At 39.1% G+C, this 18,436-nt stretch overlaps 1 protein-coding gene across 2 annotated transcripts in view; it reads left to right on the top strand.

Annotated features, from left to right (window-relative positions):
* Positions 1 to 5,742: 5,742 nt before the first annotated feature.
* HOMER1 (homer scaffold protein 1) overlaps positions 5,743 to 18,436 on the top strand; it is a 117,458-nt gene continuing 104,764 nt past the window's right edge. For both annotated transcript variants that reach the window (XM_074328799.2, XM_019728184.3), the window contains exon 1: positions 5,743 to 7,471. Coding sequence is in view for 1 of the 2 variants with exons in the window: in XM_019728184.3 (XP_019583743.1) it covers positions 7,467 to 7,471 (5 nt within the window). In the remaining variant the exon portion in view is untranslated. The remainder of the gene's footprint in view (positions 7,472 to 18,436) is intronic.

Genomic DNA, 18,436 nt, shown 5'->3' with positions numbered 1-18,436 from the left:
TATTCCAGATAGTGTTGCATATACTCTGAAGACAATAAAATAATTTGAGTAAAGAGTAAGTGGCTATGAATATCCAGGTATTTTATAAAGAATGTTCAGGAGTTCTCTCTCAAGAGATGCAATTTGAGCACAGAACTGAATAACGTGGAAGGTGGCTACCCTGGGCATATGTGTTCCAGGTGGCAAAGGCTTTGCATTTGGAACAGTCTTATCATAGCTGAAGAGCAGCAGGAATAGCAGATTGGCTACGGGCCACGTAGCAAATAAGTGGTTTGCTTACCCCATAGCCATTGCCTCTTCTTCCTTGCTGAGAGAGCTCTAATTTTGTTCAGACACAATATGCAGACTCAAGGGATGAAGTACCATTTGTCTAAGTGAATCATGAAAATCCTGTTCCAAACTGTCCTTGATTGATTTAGGAATGGGCATGTAACACAGTTCTGGCCAACGGGACACGAGAGGGAATTTTTGAGGAGGCTCTTGAGATGTTTCCTCCCTGGTAAGAAACAGGCATAAAAGAGAAAATTCCTCAGTGTCTTTCCCTCCCTTCCTGCTTTGGATGCTCTTTGTGAGAATGTGATGCCCAGACATACAATCGTCTTTTAACAACCACAAGACAACAAGCCAGATGGCAATGTGAAAGGCTAGAAAGAGCCTGGCCCCTAATGACACATTGGACCATCCAAAACAAGTGAAGGACCACCTTCCTTCAGACTCTGGTTAAGTAAATAAGCAAATAAAAATCAATCTTATAGCTTAAGTCACCATTAGGTGGGGTTTCTGTTCCTTGCAGTTGATACACGAACTTACACACTAGTAATGGGAGGTTGGGGGGTGATAATCAAGGTAAGGAAGGTTGGCAGGTGCCCATCATGCTGTGCCTCTTAGGCCAAGGCGTGGAGTTTGGATTTTATTCTAAGGATAAGGCATTTTAGCAGATGATCCAGTCAATACAGGTATATAATACAGACCTATCTGTCTCTATTTACATGTATGTCTATATACGTATTTATTATGTATATGATAAAATACAATCCATCATTAAAATAATAGAATAGATATTAACTACAGATATATTTACCATTGCTATTTTAAGTTTTAGATAAATTATTATTTAGAATCAGATTAAAAAAATAAAAAAACCTCACGAATAACTCATAAAATATCTTGACCGAAACTCCCAAATGTTAGTAATTTTTATTTATTCTGACATCTTATGTTTGGGAGAACCTTTAATACAGTTTCTAGATATTGCATCTGCTCACGTTAGCTATTTCAGAGTCTTTACCAATTACGTTCTGCTTCAGAGAGTTTCCAATTGCCATCTTAAACCCCCATCTCTCTTTGGAAATAGTCTAATTTTTTTTGCCCCGGGCTTTATCTCTTTGATAAGAAGGCAACTTCCTTTCATAAGCATGGCTGTCCTAAATACCTTGGGTGTTGTTTTCTTCCTAGCTGGCACCAAAGGAAAGACAAAATAAGGTAGCTAATTTAAAATATTTTCCTCATGGCTGTTCTGTTCCTCCATTCAGGAAAAAGATTACTGGTTACCATGGCAATCAGCTTCCACAGCATTCCATTCTAAGTAACCGCACAGGTATAACCCAAGCTTTACTCCATATTCTTTACTGTAGCTCTCTGCAGATCTGCATCTTTTCCAGCCTGTCCTCTGTAACTGCTGTTTAGAACAATCAACCAACCAACCAAACAGCCTGCAGTTAAGCCAGATAATTATTTCAAAGGAACCATATCCCCATCTTTTCTGAATATTTAACAAACTTACATATATAGCTGTACAATAATTTTCTCACAACACCAACTGAAAACTTTCTGGTATGTTCTTTCATAAGTCTGAGATTATATTTGTATCTCTTTAATGACCATATTTAGAAAACAATGAATTTACAGTAAAAATCAGAGCAAGAGATAGTTCTATGAGATTATTTCCCATGCTCTCTACATCATATCGTTCCTGAGGATATTTTCTAACTTCCCTCCCTCCATCACTCCCAAACCCTTTGATGAAACAGTGCACACATTCAGAAGAGTAAAATTTGTCCTCAAGTCATTGTCTTGGAGATGCCAAACACTTACACTCCCACCCTTAAGACTATTAACTACTCTGTTTCTGTTCAGAACATTAAAGATAATAATAAAAGTTGGTTTTGAACAGGCCAAACACATTTTACTGGCACCCAAATATCTGCTATATTGTGGAGGAGGTGGGATGACTTTGGAGAATCAACTGGGTAAATTGTATTTCCCTACCACTCTTGCTTTTTTTTTTTTTTTTTTTTTTAATCATTACTTTCAGTCTTTGCTACGAAAGACTAAAACTTCATAACTAGGAATCTTAAGATTTCTATTGTATGTAGAGATATCTTTTATTTCTACCTTTACTTGAAGCAATAGTGGAATTTTGGTCATTAAAAAGAGGGAACTTGGAAGAGAGTTGCTATCATCTAATGCTAAGCAATTAAAAATAAAACGTGGCTTTAACCCTCTTCCTTGCAAAGTTTTTCTATCTCCTAAATGTCTTTTCATTGAAAAAGACATATCTCATGACCAATCTATGAACATCCATTGAATACTGCTATCTCCTATTAAGGGCTTGGAAGTAAACGCTGTAACTAAAACAGATGCCTCCAGCCCACAGATTCTAAAATCAGAGGGTATTCATGAACCTCTCCACAAATTTTCAGAGTGTAGTGGGAAACAGGAACTGTGAAAAATTTGAAACTCTACTGAAGTACTTTCTTCCTCTTCCGGAAAAAGAAAATACATCACTTTCTAGAAAGTTCACTACTTTAAAACACATACAATTAGGGTTAGAAATTCATGGCTAGCATTTGGGTTACATTAGCTCAGTTTTAGGAGAAAACATATTTAATTTTCATGGAAAGCCATAGAATGGTTCTCTGACTCCTCTCAAAATTGTATTAGAATTGTTTAAGGAGGAGAAAGGGGCATTTACTTTATTATTCTTTTTTATGAGAAGATAGTCAATGAAACATAAAATGTCTTATTCCTTTGGGTTCATATGTATTCCCTGATATACTAAACTCACATAAGCTAGAAAGAAACATTGACCAATTATTGGCAGAATTTTCTAGATTAAAAGCAGGAGCTGAAGTTAAATAATCACATAAACTTTGAGTAATTCTATCACAATGCACCATTAGATTTATATAGAAAAAGATTGCTCTCAATTTTCAGTTGACAAAACAGCAGTTAAGAAGAGATCATGTAGCTTTGAAAGGTAGAAACCCTAACGAAGGGTCAGCATTCTGCAAGCACGGAGGCAGTTGATATGCTGTTTTGACAGTTGGGTAAAGATGAGGGGAAATAAGATTGTAAACCAGGAGGAGTCATGATAAAAGGGTAGAATGAAGTGTTTGATAATGACAAAGTGAGAGCTTGACTTAACATGGACAGAAAGAGCAGGAAAGAGAAAAGTAATTTAGTTCAGATAGGAAATAGTTTGTAGAGAAATTTTAGTAGAGTAATAACTTAATTTTTATTTTAATTTGCAAGGGCCAAGGGATGACATTATTTGAAAAATGACAGTTTTATTGCTTTAATATTTTATACATAAGAAGCTCCATTTATCTGAAATATAAATTAGTACAAGTTTCTACTAACATGATAATATATATTAAATAAATTGTCAAGCAGGAGTTTGCTTTTGAATAACCTTTGTTATAACACTAAAAAACAAAAACAAAAAAACAAAACCACTTTTTTTTAAGACTTTAATTTTTTTTTTTTATTGGGGAATATTGGGGGACAGTGTGTTTCTCCAGGGCCCATCAGCTCCAAGTCGTTGTCCTTCAATCTAGTTGTGGAGGGCGCAGCTCAGCTCCAAGACCGGTCACCATTTTCAATCTAGTTGCATGGGGCGCAACCCACCATCCTATTTTCAATCTAGTTGCAGGGGGTGCAGCCCACCATCCCATGCAGGAATTGAACTGTCAATCTTGTTGTTGAGAGCTTTGTGCTCTTAACCAACTGAGCCATCTGGCCGCCCCTCCAGAAGCTCAGTGGCAGCTTGTTGTCTTTAATCTATCTAGTTGTGGAGGGCACAGCTCACTGGTCCTGTGGGAATCCAACCAGCAACCCTGTTGTTCAGAGCTCGTGCTCTAAACAACTGAGCCATCCAGCCATCCCAAAACGACTTTCACTATTTCAAATTATAAGCGAGATCATGATTTTATAATGTGAAGATAACCAGAAAGCCTGATTTAGTTACAAATTGGTCCTATTTTGGCTGGTGTCCTTTAATATTGGGCTCCTAACTTGACCAAGAAAATGTAGATGCAGAAAGCTATAAAACCAATATTTCTTAATTGGGAATCATGTCAGTAGTTTAATATTAAAAATCATTTTTTTAAAAAGCCACACAGGGTATAAATTCTGTAGCGTTTTAATTTCTTTTATTTAAACTGCATTGGTATCCATTTATAGCTCTTCTAACAGTTAGTTTATATGTTGGTAATCCAATGCCCCGGATTTTCCAGGTTACTTCAGATTTCAAATATTTTGTCTATTGTCAAATGATGTGTCTGGATTTGGGTTTGGACAACGTGGTCACTGAATTTATAGACTAACTCTGAAATAGCAATGGCCTTTGGCATTATGTAGTAATTCTATTTCTGGGTCATGACTATCAAATTAAATCAAATCAAAGTTGATTAGTTAAGTCTACCTAACAAACTATCAAAGTAATGACAATTTAAGATTTTGTAGTAATTTGTAACTTGAGAAGCATTCGTTATATTATTTATTATACACACACAACTAGTAAACTTATAAGTGACTTATAAGAAATGGAATATAGGAAATGAAAAACAACATACTTAAGAGGTACTTTAATGATATATTCTATGGCCAAAACTAAGGAGACAAAAATAATCTAAATGTGCTTGTGTTACTGTTGAAAGAATTTGGTGATCTTTCTTAGTTTTAATTTCCATAAACTGGAACTTATATTCTTGATAAACCAGAATTTAAAGGATGTACTGGCATCTATAACGATGAGTGAACTTTCTAAGTTAGGACTGACTTATTATCCTATACCAGAAGTTTGCTGTTGTGCAAATGTAAGCATTGGGATCATTTGATGGCCTTCTCCCCCTTTCCCTTGGGTTACTATCTTTTGTAACATTATAACATTTGCTCATGATTCCCCTCTTTACTCTTTTCGTGATTTAAGTATCACTAAGCTGGGGGGGGGGGGGCGGGAATGTTTTAAAGTCAACTATGCCCAGAAGGGCATTTAATAAATTTAGAAAATTATGGTGATTTTTCCCAAGTTTTGTTGGGAATATATCTAGCACTGGTGATCAGGCTTTCCTCCCACATTTCCGTGCTAGTTGGGACTTGAAAAGCCTGGGGATGCTTCTGCAACAGAGGTGGGAGTGGGAGATAGGATATCACCCGCTTGACACTTCGGTACCGTTGCTATGAATGATTCACTCGCGTTTGGCACATTTGTTGCGAGGAAATCGCCGCCGCCGCTTCCTTCTCCAAGCTCCTTTCAGGCTGTCTCCTGTGCTTTGGCCTTTAAGGATAAGCGAGAGCAGGTGGGTACAGAGGAGCTCGCCGAGTCCTCCTCCCCCTGCTCCTTCCCTAATTTAGCAGTACTTCCGGCCGCGTGACATCATCCCCCGCACCCCGGTGACGTGAGCGGCGGGTGACGAGTGTGCGGAGAAGAGCGCGCTGACGTTGCTATTTAAAGGTCCTCCTGCGGGGAGGATGGAGACACAGCGCGAGCACCTGGTGTGGGGTGCGGAGGAGGCTGTGGCGGCCGGGAGCGGGGCCAGGAGCCAGCGGAGCAGCACAGCGCACAGTGCTCCCGCCGCCAGCCACTAGGGGAGGGGGGAAGGAAGGACGGACTGACGGACCTGCCGGCCCGACTAGCTCCCCACGCGGGCCGGCTCGGCTGCTGACCACCAGCCTTCCCGCCGTCCTCGCGGCTGCTGCCTCCTCCTGCTGCGCGCAGGGCCCCACCGGCCTCTCGGGACTGTCAGCGACCCAGCCCCCGGCGCCCGGCCGCGTCTCCGCGGCATCGGCTGCCTCCCGCCCCTCCCGCGAGCAGGGGGAGGGACAGCTCTCGCCCCCCGTTCTCCCCGCCCCGTCCCCCACCCCCACCCCCCCGCAGCCAGCTCTGCCGCCGCGATCGGCTCACGCGGGCGGCGCTGACCCGGGAACGGGCGCCCTCCGCTCTGCGAGCGGCCGGTGGAGGCGGAGGCAGCAGCGGGCTTCAGGGCCACCCGGGTCGGCGCTGCTCTGCTGAGCGGGAGCTGGAGACCGGCGGAGGCGGGCGGTGATGGAAGTGTGAGGAGGCGGCGCGTGGCGGCGGCGCGGAGCGTGAGAGGCGAGGAGCAGGGGTGGGGGCACCGGAGCAGCCGCTCTCCGGCGGCTTCGAGGCCGGCTCCCCTGCTCCCGACGTGGAATTAGCGCCCGTCGATCCTGCAGCCCAGTCCTCCGCTGCTCGGCCCGCCCCGGAGCAGGGCGCAGGGAGCCGGGGGCGGCGTGGAGCTTGGCTCTCTGATTCATTCATTCTCCGCCGACCTGCGGTGCTCGGAAGAGAGGAGGGAAGAGGGGGCAGCCGCGAATGAAGGGCCAGGCGCGATCCGGGCTCCATTGTGCTCGGCGGCGGGGGGCGGGAAGGGGCTGAGGGAGGTGGGATCGGGCCCCCTCCCTCTGCTCTCTTGTGTGCGCTGCGCCCCCAGCCTGCTGCCAGCCTGGAAATGGCTCCGTTTATTCTCGGGAGAATGAATCGATCCTGCCCAGCCTTCTCTTCCTCCTCCCCACCTCCTCTCTGCTGCGAGTCTTAAGAGAGGAGAAATTTAAGACAGATTCCAATGTGGAGTGCCGTGCACGTCGCGAGCTGCCGGGTTTGCACTTGGAGGAGATTTTTCTATATAGCTTTTTCTAATGTGAGCGCAGGGAAGCAGTGGCATTACTGCTTTTAGGATTTTTATTTTCTCGTAGGGATCTCAAGTGCACGTCGCATTGGGTTGCACGCTCCACCCCCAGGGACCTGGTGTGGTAGAGAAATTTGAACCTGCAGCCTTAGCACCGAAAAGACCGAGTTACCTGGCTCTCTGACTGTGGAGGAGGACGTGAGCGAAATGACCACGGAACTCTTTTTGTAGGATTCGGTGAAGCTGGATTCTGCGTTTTCCGACTCATAGACTCATTTTGTGGAATAGGGTTGACCGCTGTCTTCTCCGCGCAGCATTTTAACTCATAAGCAAATGCCACCTTTGTTTGAACGTTTTGGTATTTACGAGAGAGAAATCATTTTACCTAAGAGAACTAATTGAATTGCCACATACCTCCAGAAAAGGACCTCGGGGGGTGGAAAAGCAACTGCGAAATAGCAGACGGAGAAATTCCTTTGGAAGTTCTATTCCGTAGCATAAGAGCAGAAACTTCAGAGCAAGTTTTCACTGGGCAAAATGGGGTAAGGATTTTTGTGCTTAACACAGCTCCGAATCTGTGTGTGTGTGTGTGTGTGTGTGTGTGTGTGTGTGTTTGTGTGTGTGTGTGTGTGTGTTATTGATCAGTGGTGTATCGGAATTGTGTTTTATGTTTTCAAATTTGCCACCTTGCTAAGCTGGCCATACTTTAAAAGTATAGGTGTGTTAACCTTTTAACAATTTTTTTTTTTTTTGGTAGAGTGATACCGGAGGTCATAGTTAAGAAACAAACATAAGAATATTTTAGAAGCAATGTTTAAGAAGACAACACGCTTATGTTTTACTGTTCAAACTGCCGCATCAGTTTGTAATCAAAATCATGTTGTCTTCGGTTTTGTTGCCGGTGTCTTTCAGAGAAGTACATACAGTACTGCATTCTCTTAGTGCTTTGAGAATAATCAATCAGTTGCACAAAGAAACAATTGTAAACTAATGAGTGGTTAGACTACAGTACTTGAAAATGATCCAATGTAAATTGTTGCCCTCTTTGCCCTCTGCTTTGCCCTTGAGTAGCCAAAGCTAAAAAGTGCAGAATTGATTTATTGGGGCATTAAAACGAAAATCTGAAAGTCTTACTGATGTGGCCTCCACAGGGCGGGTGCACTTGATAGATCAGAGCTTGAACAGGAAAGGGCTTTTTATTGAAGGAACATGTTCACCTCTATTTTTTGCTTTTAAGCTCAGGTCTTCAATTTGTGTTATCAGGGTCAGCTCTTCACCTTCTTTCAGATCCAAAGTCAACCAAGAGTGCATTTTCCAACCTTTTATTAACTCTTCACACAGTAACTTGATAAAATGTTAGTGACTTCTTAATTTAAGTCAGAAACCCATAATTTATTAATGGAGTAATGATCTAGTCATTTCACTTACAGATTATTGATGCTTTTTGTCAAAGAGGAACTTCCAGAATTTCCTCACCCACCTTCCCTATTTTTGTGGTGGTTGGACAAACATATCTAAAGTATAGTTAAGGGATGGTGATTGAAAGTATGTGCTTTTAAAATTATGACACTTTAGGGGTGTGCACCTCTAAACTTATTTTCTTGAAACTTTCAGAGGAAAGTTCTTAGACAGTAGTACCTTTATTTGTTGGAGTTAGAATTTGAAGTTTATTAAATGAAACAAGTTTGAAAATGTAGAACATACGTTGTAGGAGTCCTTCATCAGGAATTAATAAAAAAAAGCAGTAATTTTACAATTTAAATGACAACTGATGAGAACATATATAACTTGGATGATTTAGGGTACTATTAAGAGCAATTAAAATACCTCATTCTATTTCTAGTGCTGTTATTAGTAGCTTTGTGGTCTGAGGCAAATTACTTAACCTCCACGGACTTGTTTTCTTATCTGTAAAATGAAGGACTTGGATGAGTTAAAAGTTTTTTTTTTTCCAGTCTATAAAAGTGAATTGTTTTCTTTTTCTCCTTTCCTTTTTAGCGATTACTAATTGGTTTCTTGAAGTAAATCTTTCAGATGGAGAGATTGTTTTCTCTAAGCAGCTTTTAAGCGCGCAAGCTGGAAAACAATGACATTTGGAAAATGTTTTGGATGAATTGCACCAATTTTAGTAAGAGAAAATAGTGAAAAATGCTATTATTCAAAACAATTGAAATATGGCTTCTCTTGAGAATCTGCAGCTCTTCTGTTTAAAACATTTCAGAGGAAAAAATAATCAACTGGCAGTTTTTCATGTGGAAGGCTGCATTTTCCAGGCTGTGGAGTGGTAGTATCGTGGAAGAAAATTGGTTTTCCACAGCCTTTAAGTTGCATGAATCCTCATCATTTTACCAAGGGAAATTTGGGATGAACTTAATACTAAGGTGACCGTATTTAATATATGCAAATAGCCCCCACACATAGCACATATTTTAGATACATTGGTGTAATTAAATTTCTTTATAAACCATTTTATTTGCCCTTTTCTTAATAAAGTCTCAAAGGTGGACTGGAGAGGAAAAGGAGTGTTTATGGCATTATTTTTCTGGAAGCCTATATTTGAGGTATGGCTCTCATTGACAGTGACTTGTTTCGGCTGAGTTGTCAAGAGAGGATGGATAGGTGGAAGAAGAGAAGAGCATACGGAGAAGGCATTTATGGAAGTTTTCTACACTTGGTAGGTGTTTATACCTAACAAGTGTGGAATAAGCATAGCCTCTTGCACCTATTTAAAACAAAGGGAAACAGGTTAGGAAATGTTTTACCCAGGCAATCCTAAATTACCTTACTCTGACAGGTGTCTACAATTTAATATTGTGAGTGAAGACTTTCACATATTTTTGACTGTTAGAATAAGAATTTATCTTTGCCATATATATATATATATATATATATATATATATATATATATATATATATATATTTGCAAGTCTAGGGGCAAAGTTTAAGCAAAAGGAATCTTTTTAAAGAAAATGAGTGATTAGGCAGAAACAAATCTGTGGCTCCTGTAATGGTTTATGAACTATGGTGGAAACGGAAAAGAACAGCTGAAACTGACAGTTGGCAGAGTCTGTCAAAGTATCTTGGATGCTGCCTGCACTGTTTTTAATTACAGTGAAGGCAGTTGAAGTATCATCGGTTTGTGAAGGAGGTGCATCAGACCCCCAAGAATTAGAGCATTTATGTGTGTAAGAGAAAGTCTTTGGAAAGCTTCAAAGTGAGGAGCCCCCGTCAGTATGACCCCCAGCCCTTCAAGTAGTATTTCTTAAAGAGAGCAGTGAGTCAGTAGCTATTTTGGAACTATTAGAGTAGGCAACAGAAACCAAGTAACTTCAGTGAGTTATTTCATGCTACCTTTTGTTTTGTTTAGCTCATATTGGCAACTTAGTGCCATCCACAAGGGAACAGAGAAACCCTTTCCCCGCCCCCCTTAAGAGTTATTTATAAAATGTGACTCTCCCTGCTGATGAGGTCTGATAATGCTGTCTCTGATTTATCTCACCTGCCTGTGGGAACCTTTGGAAACTCTCTTCTCTGCATTCCCTAGATAACATTCTGAAGCATGAAAGTGGGTGCTGCATTCATTGCAAACTTAACTGAGTCCCCTCTTTGCTGAGAGAGGAAGCGGACACCTCTGCCTTAGGCTACTGTGTGCTGCTTTCTGGGAGCTACTGTAGCAAAAATGAGGAAATCTTGATCTAGCACTGCAATATGAATGGGCCTTGTTGCCAAGGCAATCATTTCTAACATCAGAGAAATTAGCTGCAACTCCTTAATTCTTTATTTGCTCATTTTACCAGTTTTGAACCCCTGTCATATGGCATGTACGTCAGTTCAGTGCGGCTGATACAGAGACTGCTAAGATGTGCTCCTTTCCTCAGAGAGTTTGTAGTTTGGAAGTTTGGAAGACCGTCAAAGCTAACATTAAGAAGTACAGTGAAATGTCTAAGGGCTGTAATGTAGGTTATAATTCCTCGTAGAGGTACGTAGTGTGTCTCTGTGTGGCATTAGCTGCTGAGGAAAGGATAAAAAAGCTTTCGTAGAGGAGGTAATAAGTATTAAATAATGAAAGATGAGTATAGGTGGGACTTCTAGACAAATGAGAGGGCATTCAAGGGGAACAGTGTGACTGACTGTATTAAGACAAGGAACTGCAAAGATGTTTGGCATGATGAACTTGCCTCTTTGGAGGTATAGCAAGAGATAGGCCTCGAGTCTTATGCAGGGGCCAGGTTAGAGGGCCTTGTAGACCAAACAAAAGCTGGTGTATTTCAAGCTTGTTTTGGCAATGGTCCATTATAGTAAGATACATGTTTTTACCTCACCACCTAGTGAATACGTATATAAATGATAAAATGTCACAAAATAATACACTTTGTGTGATGCATTCTGGTATTTTCTATTCTATTTTTAAGAAGGAATGATGGTTGGAACTCAATAAATTGATTTAACAATCCAGTGGTAGCAACTGGTAATTTGAAAAGCACTGCTCTTGGCTGTGGGAACCACTAAAGGGCTTTAAGCAGAGTAGCTACCAGGCTATGAAGGGTCAGGGAAGTAGGGTGAGAAAACAGTTTTATAAATCACCGAAAATCTGGTTTTGTATGTTGTGTCCTGTGGAAGCACCAAGCCAGAGCAATGAACCTTGGTTATGTAGGGGAAGTGGATAGCTGGGCAGTCCTTGGAAAATTCCAGGGCGGAGGGAGGGGAGGGATGTTGTTGAGTTGTGTGAGGTTGTCTAAGCACAACGTTTTCAGGATTAGGGCATTTCATGTGCAGAGGTAAAAATGTAGGAAATGGCATGGTATGTTCCTAGCAGAGCTGCTCACTCAGATGGGCCATGAAACAGTGAGTTTGGGTTTAAAAAGGACTTTCTAGCTGTCATACAAATTATGTGGAAAGTAAGAGTGAGAACATTTTAAAAATTATACCAAGCAAGTAATCAAAGGGTACTAGGAGTTGCCAATAACATTTGTCTTATAAGCTGAAAAGTTATTTCTCCCGTAACTAACAGAATTATAATTTTATATCTATCAACATATATTAGGAGGCTCTCAACCATAAGAAGAGTAGAAGAAGAGTTTGCATGTTTTGAGACTAGGTAACACCCCCCCCCCCCCCCCGTTTTATTGACATATAAGTGATATATAACATTGTATTTGTTTAAGGTATACAATGTAATGATTTGACACATGTATACATTGTGAAATAATTACCACAAGTGTAATTAACATCTGTCACCTCACATAGTTACAATTTTTCTTTTTTCTTTTTTTGTGATGAGAACTTTCATGAGAATAGGTTGTTTTTGTATATGTTAATGGAATAATTGAGCCCACCTCACTCTTATTGAAATTTTGAAAGAACTCATTTTTTTTTTTAGGGTTTTCTCGAGGTAACATATTACTATACATGGGCAAGGTCACCCTTTCGCTTTCCAACTGTGCTTGCCCCCAGTCTATAACCTATTGTTCCCTATACTGAGTTCCTTTTTAACTGGTTCCTTTTTGCTCTTCTTTTCATCCTTGTGACTTCATCCACTTTTCCTTTGTCCTACTGATACAGGAAGGGATAATTGCAATGGACTCTCAGGGCTTTTCCCTGGCTATAATGCATTTACCCACTTAAAAGTAGTGGAAAAAATATAAGCCCACTCTCACCCCCAAACTGCCATCGCCCTAACTTTGCTTCTGCAATTTCCTCCTTACCTCCCAACTTCTGTTTGCTGCCATGTTGGGATTGGCCATGTTCATCTGAAGTCCCCCTTCTCCCCCCAAAAAGGTTGGAGGAGGAGAAATTGTCTTTTCCAAATGTAGTAGTGATGGGATGGGTAGGTCATCCACTCTCAACTAACAGGTAATAGGATCTCTATATGGGATAGCAAGTTGTCTTATCATGCTGAGATGTAGGAATATTATTATTTAAAGATATTTTATAATGTCTTTTTTAAAAAACTAGATCCTATTCTAGAGTTTCAACAATGAAAATGGGGGCAGCCGGTTAGCTTCAGTTGGTTAGAGTGCGGTGCTCACAACACCAAGGTTGCCGGTTTGATCCCCACATGGGCCACTGTGAGCTGCACCCTCCACAACTAGATTGAAACAACTATTTGACTTGGAGCTGGTGGGTCCTGGAAAAGCACACTTAAAAAAAAAAAGAAAAGAAAATTTTTTTGAATTGTTACGTATTCAGCAGGATACAAGTTGAATCAGAGGAGGAGAATCAAGATTATGGTACTTGAGTATTTGTGCAGAGTTCTTAGTAAGACAATAAACTAGTCAATGTTGGTTACACTAAGTATGTAAATTAACTTTTGGGCGGAGAAAGCATTAGAGCTGGGATCATTTGGGAGACCGAATGGATATCATATACACGATGATTTTGGCTCAGGCCTGAGGTTTTTATAAGAATGAAATAGTGGTTATGAGTAGCAAATTAGGATATCATTATGTAATTCTTAAAAACAAGATATATTATGGTGTTTTGATTGGTCACATTATGTAGACATTAGTCTTTTTAAAAAAATCCTATTGCTCCTATTTTTATTTCTTTCACTTGTAATTTTATTTCTTTATTTTGATTTACTGGCTCTCAAACAGAATTACTAAACTTTCACAACACACTTGTAAACCTATCATGAGAAAACAGTGTATATCCAAAAAAAAAACATCCTTTGCAAAATGTAAATATGTAAAGGGTATGTTTAAGGGACTCGCTTAATTTTGGTTCAGTACAATAATTTATTGATTTAATTTTGAAATGAAGTCACAATATGAATCTGACTAGGTGACTTTTCTTTTTGGGGATTAGACAATCCTGGAAATTGATTTAGGTGAATTTCCTGCCTGAAATGTTATTCATGGCAGTTAAGGGAATGACAAAAGAAACTGTCTTCATACATAGTTTGTAAACTCAGTTTAGTTTTAAGTGAATGTCTCAGATGAAAAAAGGTGCTTAATTCTCAAAATTCTCAACCTCCCTACTGCCATGTGATTTTTACTTTTTTTAGACCTTTGGTGTTTAGGTGAAATGTTATTTAGGATTAGTCCAACTAAGTTGTCAGGAGAGTAGGGCAAATGAGTTCCAAATATTTAGTGTTTCCTGATACCATTTTTAAATGATTGAATGTAAGACACTTCAAATAGCTTTATTTCTCAATTAGGATCTGTGTACTTGAATGAAGTGTGTAGTTTCTTGTTTGTGTTGCATATTTGTAATGCCTTATGACTTGCGGCTTACACAGTAAAATGACCCTGTAGTTTATGAGATTGATTGTTCATAGAAAAAACTGAGATTTCCCTAGAGATCAGAAAGAGTTGTCTGTTAAGTTTTGAAAAATTTAGTGGTTTTGAGGCATTGTAAGGTTTTAGGCTGACTAAATATCTTTATTTCAAAATATAAATATATCTCCATGTGATAAAATTATATAGATGTTAGCCTATCAACAAGGATTGAGATAAAATTACTGACTGGGCATTGCAGGAATAGGTAAAACTTTTTAAAAGCTAATCATACAGTGGTTTTTAACAGGTGAATAAAATTGTATAGTTAGAATCTTAATTTTAGGCAAAAAAAAAACCCCTTAATTTTTATAGTATACCTCTCCATATACTATAAAATTAGGATACCCCTTATCACTCTGTTAAAAGAGACAGATTTATTAGTGAACTTATGCTCTTAATTGGAGTTTGATTCTTCTTTCTCCGTTCAGCATAAGTCTAACACATTGGTCACTTCTATGCTCCCTACTAAAATATCTGAGAAAAAGTTGAAATTGGTAAGAGTCAGCGCTGCTTGTTTTAAGCAACATTTTTGAGGGAAAAGGTTAAAATTATTGACATGCGTATATTGTCTTTTTTGTGCTTTGCCTTTTCCCTCCACTTGTATTTTATTTATTTCTCATCTTGTTTGAAAAAGTTTTTAAAAATCTCACTTCGCTGGTAAGTATAATTTAGAATTACTTTTGCAGGGGCGTCTCTTTAGTGACCTTGCAAAGGAAAAAATGAAACTATTTGTTCTCATGAGGTTTTTTTTTAACAATATTGGATTGTGAACCCAGTATGGCTCTTGTACAGCTAAAAGAATTTTAAATTTGTTAAACTAATATTTGACTCAATTAAGAACGGAATTTCATTTACACTTAAATATCTTCTCTTTTAATGTAGGCTGCTGGAGGAAGGCAAAAAGTCAATATTTTCCTTCTTGTATCAGAAAATAAAATTACTTATAAAAAAAACTTAGCAACCTAGTCAATATTTTCTTTCTCTTCCTAGAACAATTTACCTTTGCACTTTCTGTCTTTTAAAAAAATCGCCTTAACCCCTTAACACCTAATATTAGCTTAAAAAAACAGCTTTGCTTACGGACATTTTCTTTTAATGCTCTTCCATAAAATGTGAAGCATTTCCATGCTGCCTTAGAAAAGGGTTGGCACAAATTCCTCAAGGCAGAGCAGTTGTAAGAAGTGAGAGTTTTTGTAAACTTACCAAACAAGAGTTAGATAGAAAGTAAACTCAAACAAAAAACTGTACTGAAAAACCACAGATAACCAAAGCAGCTTGCACTACTTTATAAGGTCATTTGAAGTCATGTTTATTTTGTCATGTCTATTGGTACATCTGGATCCATGTGTTCACATGCCTCAGAGTCCAGAGAGCTGTGAAAGAGAGTGTCTTTGACTTTCCGCCAGCCCACCCCACTCCACAGAACAGCTGGCTCCTAACTTGTCCTTATCTTGAGTAGGAGAGCCTTAATAGAAATGAACTGAGAGCCACAGCTCTGGTACAGACCTCTAGGGGTCCTCTAAATGTACCTAACCACCTAGTTCATAGTACAGTACACATGTGCAGTATAAGTTGAAAGGCTCTGGGGAATTAGACCCCATTTTTAGTATGCAGGATATCCTGATTCCTAGCAATTGAGTATTCAGTGAGATGTACCAATTATTTTCCTGGTAATTTTTCTAGGTAAATCGTTGGATCCTTTCTCCTTTACATTTAAGTACACCTTGATCTTATTTAAGCAGTTACTATCTTCTGTTTCATTTAAGTATTTGTAAGTAAGAAGTTTCAGAGGGTTATTCTGAATAATGTGTTTTTTTGTAAGTTAGAATTTTCTACTCTGGTTACTTTCAGTTTCCCCCATTAGGCTCTTAATAATGGTATCTAGGAAATTATCTTAAGTGGATTTGATTATCAAAGAGCTCAAAGTACTCAGATTAGAACATTTCTGTCAGTCGGTCTTCCTTCATAGAAGCGAAGTAAGTCTGTACATACTAAACTTAGATAGGACAATTATTTTGAACCTAGTACAACATTTGAGTGTGTGCAGCCTATCCCTTTACCTTTCTATACTTCCTTTTTGCTTATTTTGTAAAACTGCTGTTTTCTGCCTTACTCTGTTGTTATGAATCTCTATCACATGGCTTTTAACATTAAAATTCATGTGCTATGCTTAATCACCCTGCCAGCTCCTGAGATGTTTACAGAATGAGGATTCCACCTACTCTTGTTTACTCAGTATTGCCAGGGATTTGTATACATTGAGCTGAATGGGAAATCTCCCAAGTCACCCTTAAACTCTGTGCTGAGGTTCTGCTGATTAGAAAAAAAATAGTTCTAAGTCTTGCAGGCTGCTTTCCCCCGCTACTCCACTAATTTCAGTTGTCTATTTTCATTGTTGCTTTCATTTAGTATTTTATTAATGTTAAGTTGATATTTATTGCTATACCTATGTTAGTATGAGGGAAATAATAGCACATTAATGACAATATTGCTATTTAGTTTTGTTTGCTGGTGTTTTAGTATATTCTTAGTAATTAGTGTGTGATCTGTGGGTAAACTATAGCCTATTCATATGGTGGGGAGTTAGCCTGAAGAAAGTTTTCAAAGATGGTGCAGTGATCAATTAGAAATTAGGATGCAAAATTGTATCTTCTCTATGACCTCAACTATATAAAATATGTCTGTGTATGCACACAAGGATTTGAAGGAAATTCTTTAAAGTGCTACTATGTTTTATTTCTCGAAGGTAAGTGAATTTTTATTTTTATTTTTTTTTTGAGTCTTTGAATCTTTTCGTTTCTCTACGATGCATATGTTAAGTTTTAGAACTACTCTTCGGTTCTGAGGGTTGGGGTATTTAAAATATGCTGATATTACAGTGCAAAGCTATCAGGTTCACTCTTCCTGCAAATAGATACTGATGTACTTGTATCAGTTGTAACTTGCTTATATCATTTTATTTCATTTTTCTTTTCAAAATTGGCTAAAGAAGCAGTTACTCTAATAATAGCAAAAGTGGTTTCTTATTTAAGTGTAAGAAGTGGTTCTGCTGTCAGGTATCAGAGTGTTAGTAGTAATCGCTTTCTTACGGATGAAAATGTCGCTCATGGGAAGTTATGCAGCTCTGCAATGGCAGAAGATATGCTAGATCCTTAGGACTCTTAACTGTTAATTCAGGGATTCTAAATGGATGCTCACATATATAGAGAGACTCATTTAAAGAGGGGTATCTAACCCCTCGTAGTGAAAACAAAAATTTTAATTTAGTGCAAGCTTAGTATCTTTGTGGTGAGTTCATTAAATATATCTTGTTTTCCTTTTAAATGGTTCTGAAAGAAACTGCATTCTAATTTTACTGTAGTTAAATCTCTGCTCAGTGTATTATATTTTGAATACATTGAAGTCTTTTTCATAAATTATTTGATGTTATTACATGTGCTTGGTATAGAATTGATATTGAATTGTAAATTCCATTAGTCAAAGTTCTGTTAATTGCTCTTGTAGTTATTGGGCACGTGAGCCTCTGGAAGACTTAAGTAGGCAGGGTCTACTTCTCTGAAGACTTCGACCAGAAAAAGAAAGCTTGCGATGTTACCTTGGAACACATTTCCTAGGTCTTAATGCTGGATCAGGAGACCCACAAGTGGAAGGACCCATTGTATACAATTTCTTAATCATGAGGTAGCTGTAAGTTACTTGATTCCCTAGAATTAGTGAGAGAAGTTTGGGCCATATTGTATCCAAGTTTAAAATTGTTATTCTTCCTGACTTATTTTCCCCAGAGGTCCCAAACTCCGGTGCTATCATTGGCTGGGCAGCACATGTGTGAACACACAAGATAGAAGGCTGTAGGGACTGGTGGGGACTGTGGGAAAGTGAAGAGAACATGTCTTGCCTGAAGACATTTGTATCCATTGTGTTCTACGAACCTTCTGGTGAAAGAAACACAGCTGAAGCCTAATCTCTTACTTATTTAGCAAACATTTTTTGAGCTCCTACCATGTGCTAGTGACTGTGATACTTTAATCTAGGTCAGATACAGTAAGTTTAGAAATGCTTAGACTCTTGACTACAGAAGGAAGATCAGAGCACAGCAGGGCAGTGGCAGAAATTAACATTAGATTAGTGGTTCTCAATTTTGAACCTGCATCAGAATTACCCAGAGGGCTTGTTAAAAACACAGTTTGCTGGGCTTCACCCTGAATTTTTGATGCATTGCTTCTGGGA

The sequence above is a fragment of the Rhinolophus sinicus genome, chromosome 3 (genome assembly GCF_057876585.1).
Source record: "Rhinolophus sinicus isolate RSI-liver-muscle chromosome 3, RSI-T2T, whole genome shotgun sequence".
In the NCBI taxonomy this organism is placed as follows: Eukaryota; Metazoa; Chordata; class Mammalia; order Chiroptera; family Rhinolophidae; genus Rhinolophus; species Rhinolophus sinicus.
The sequence above is the reverse complement of the archived record's forward strand: the minus strand, read 5'-3'. Positions and strand labels throughout refer to the sequence as shown.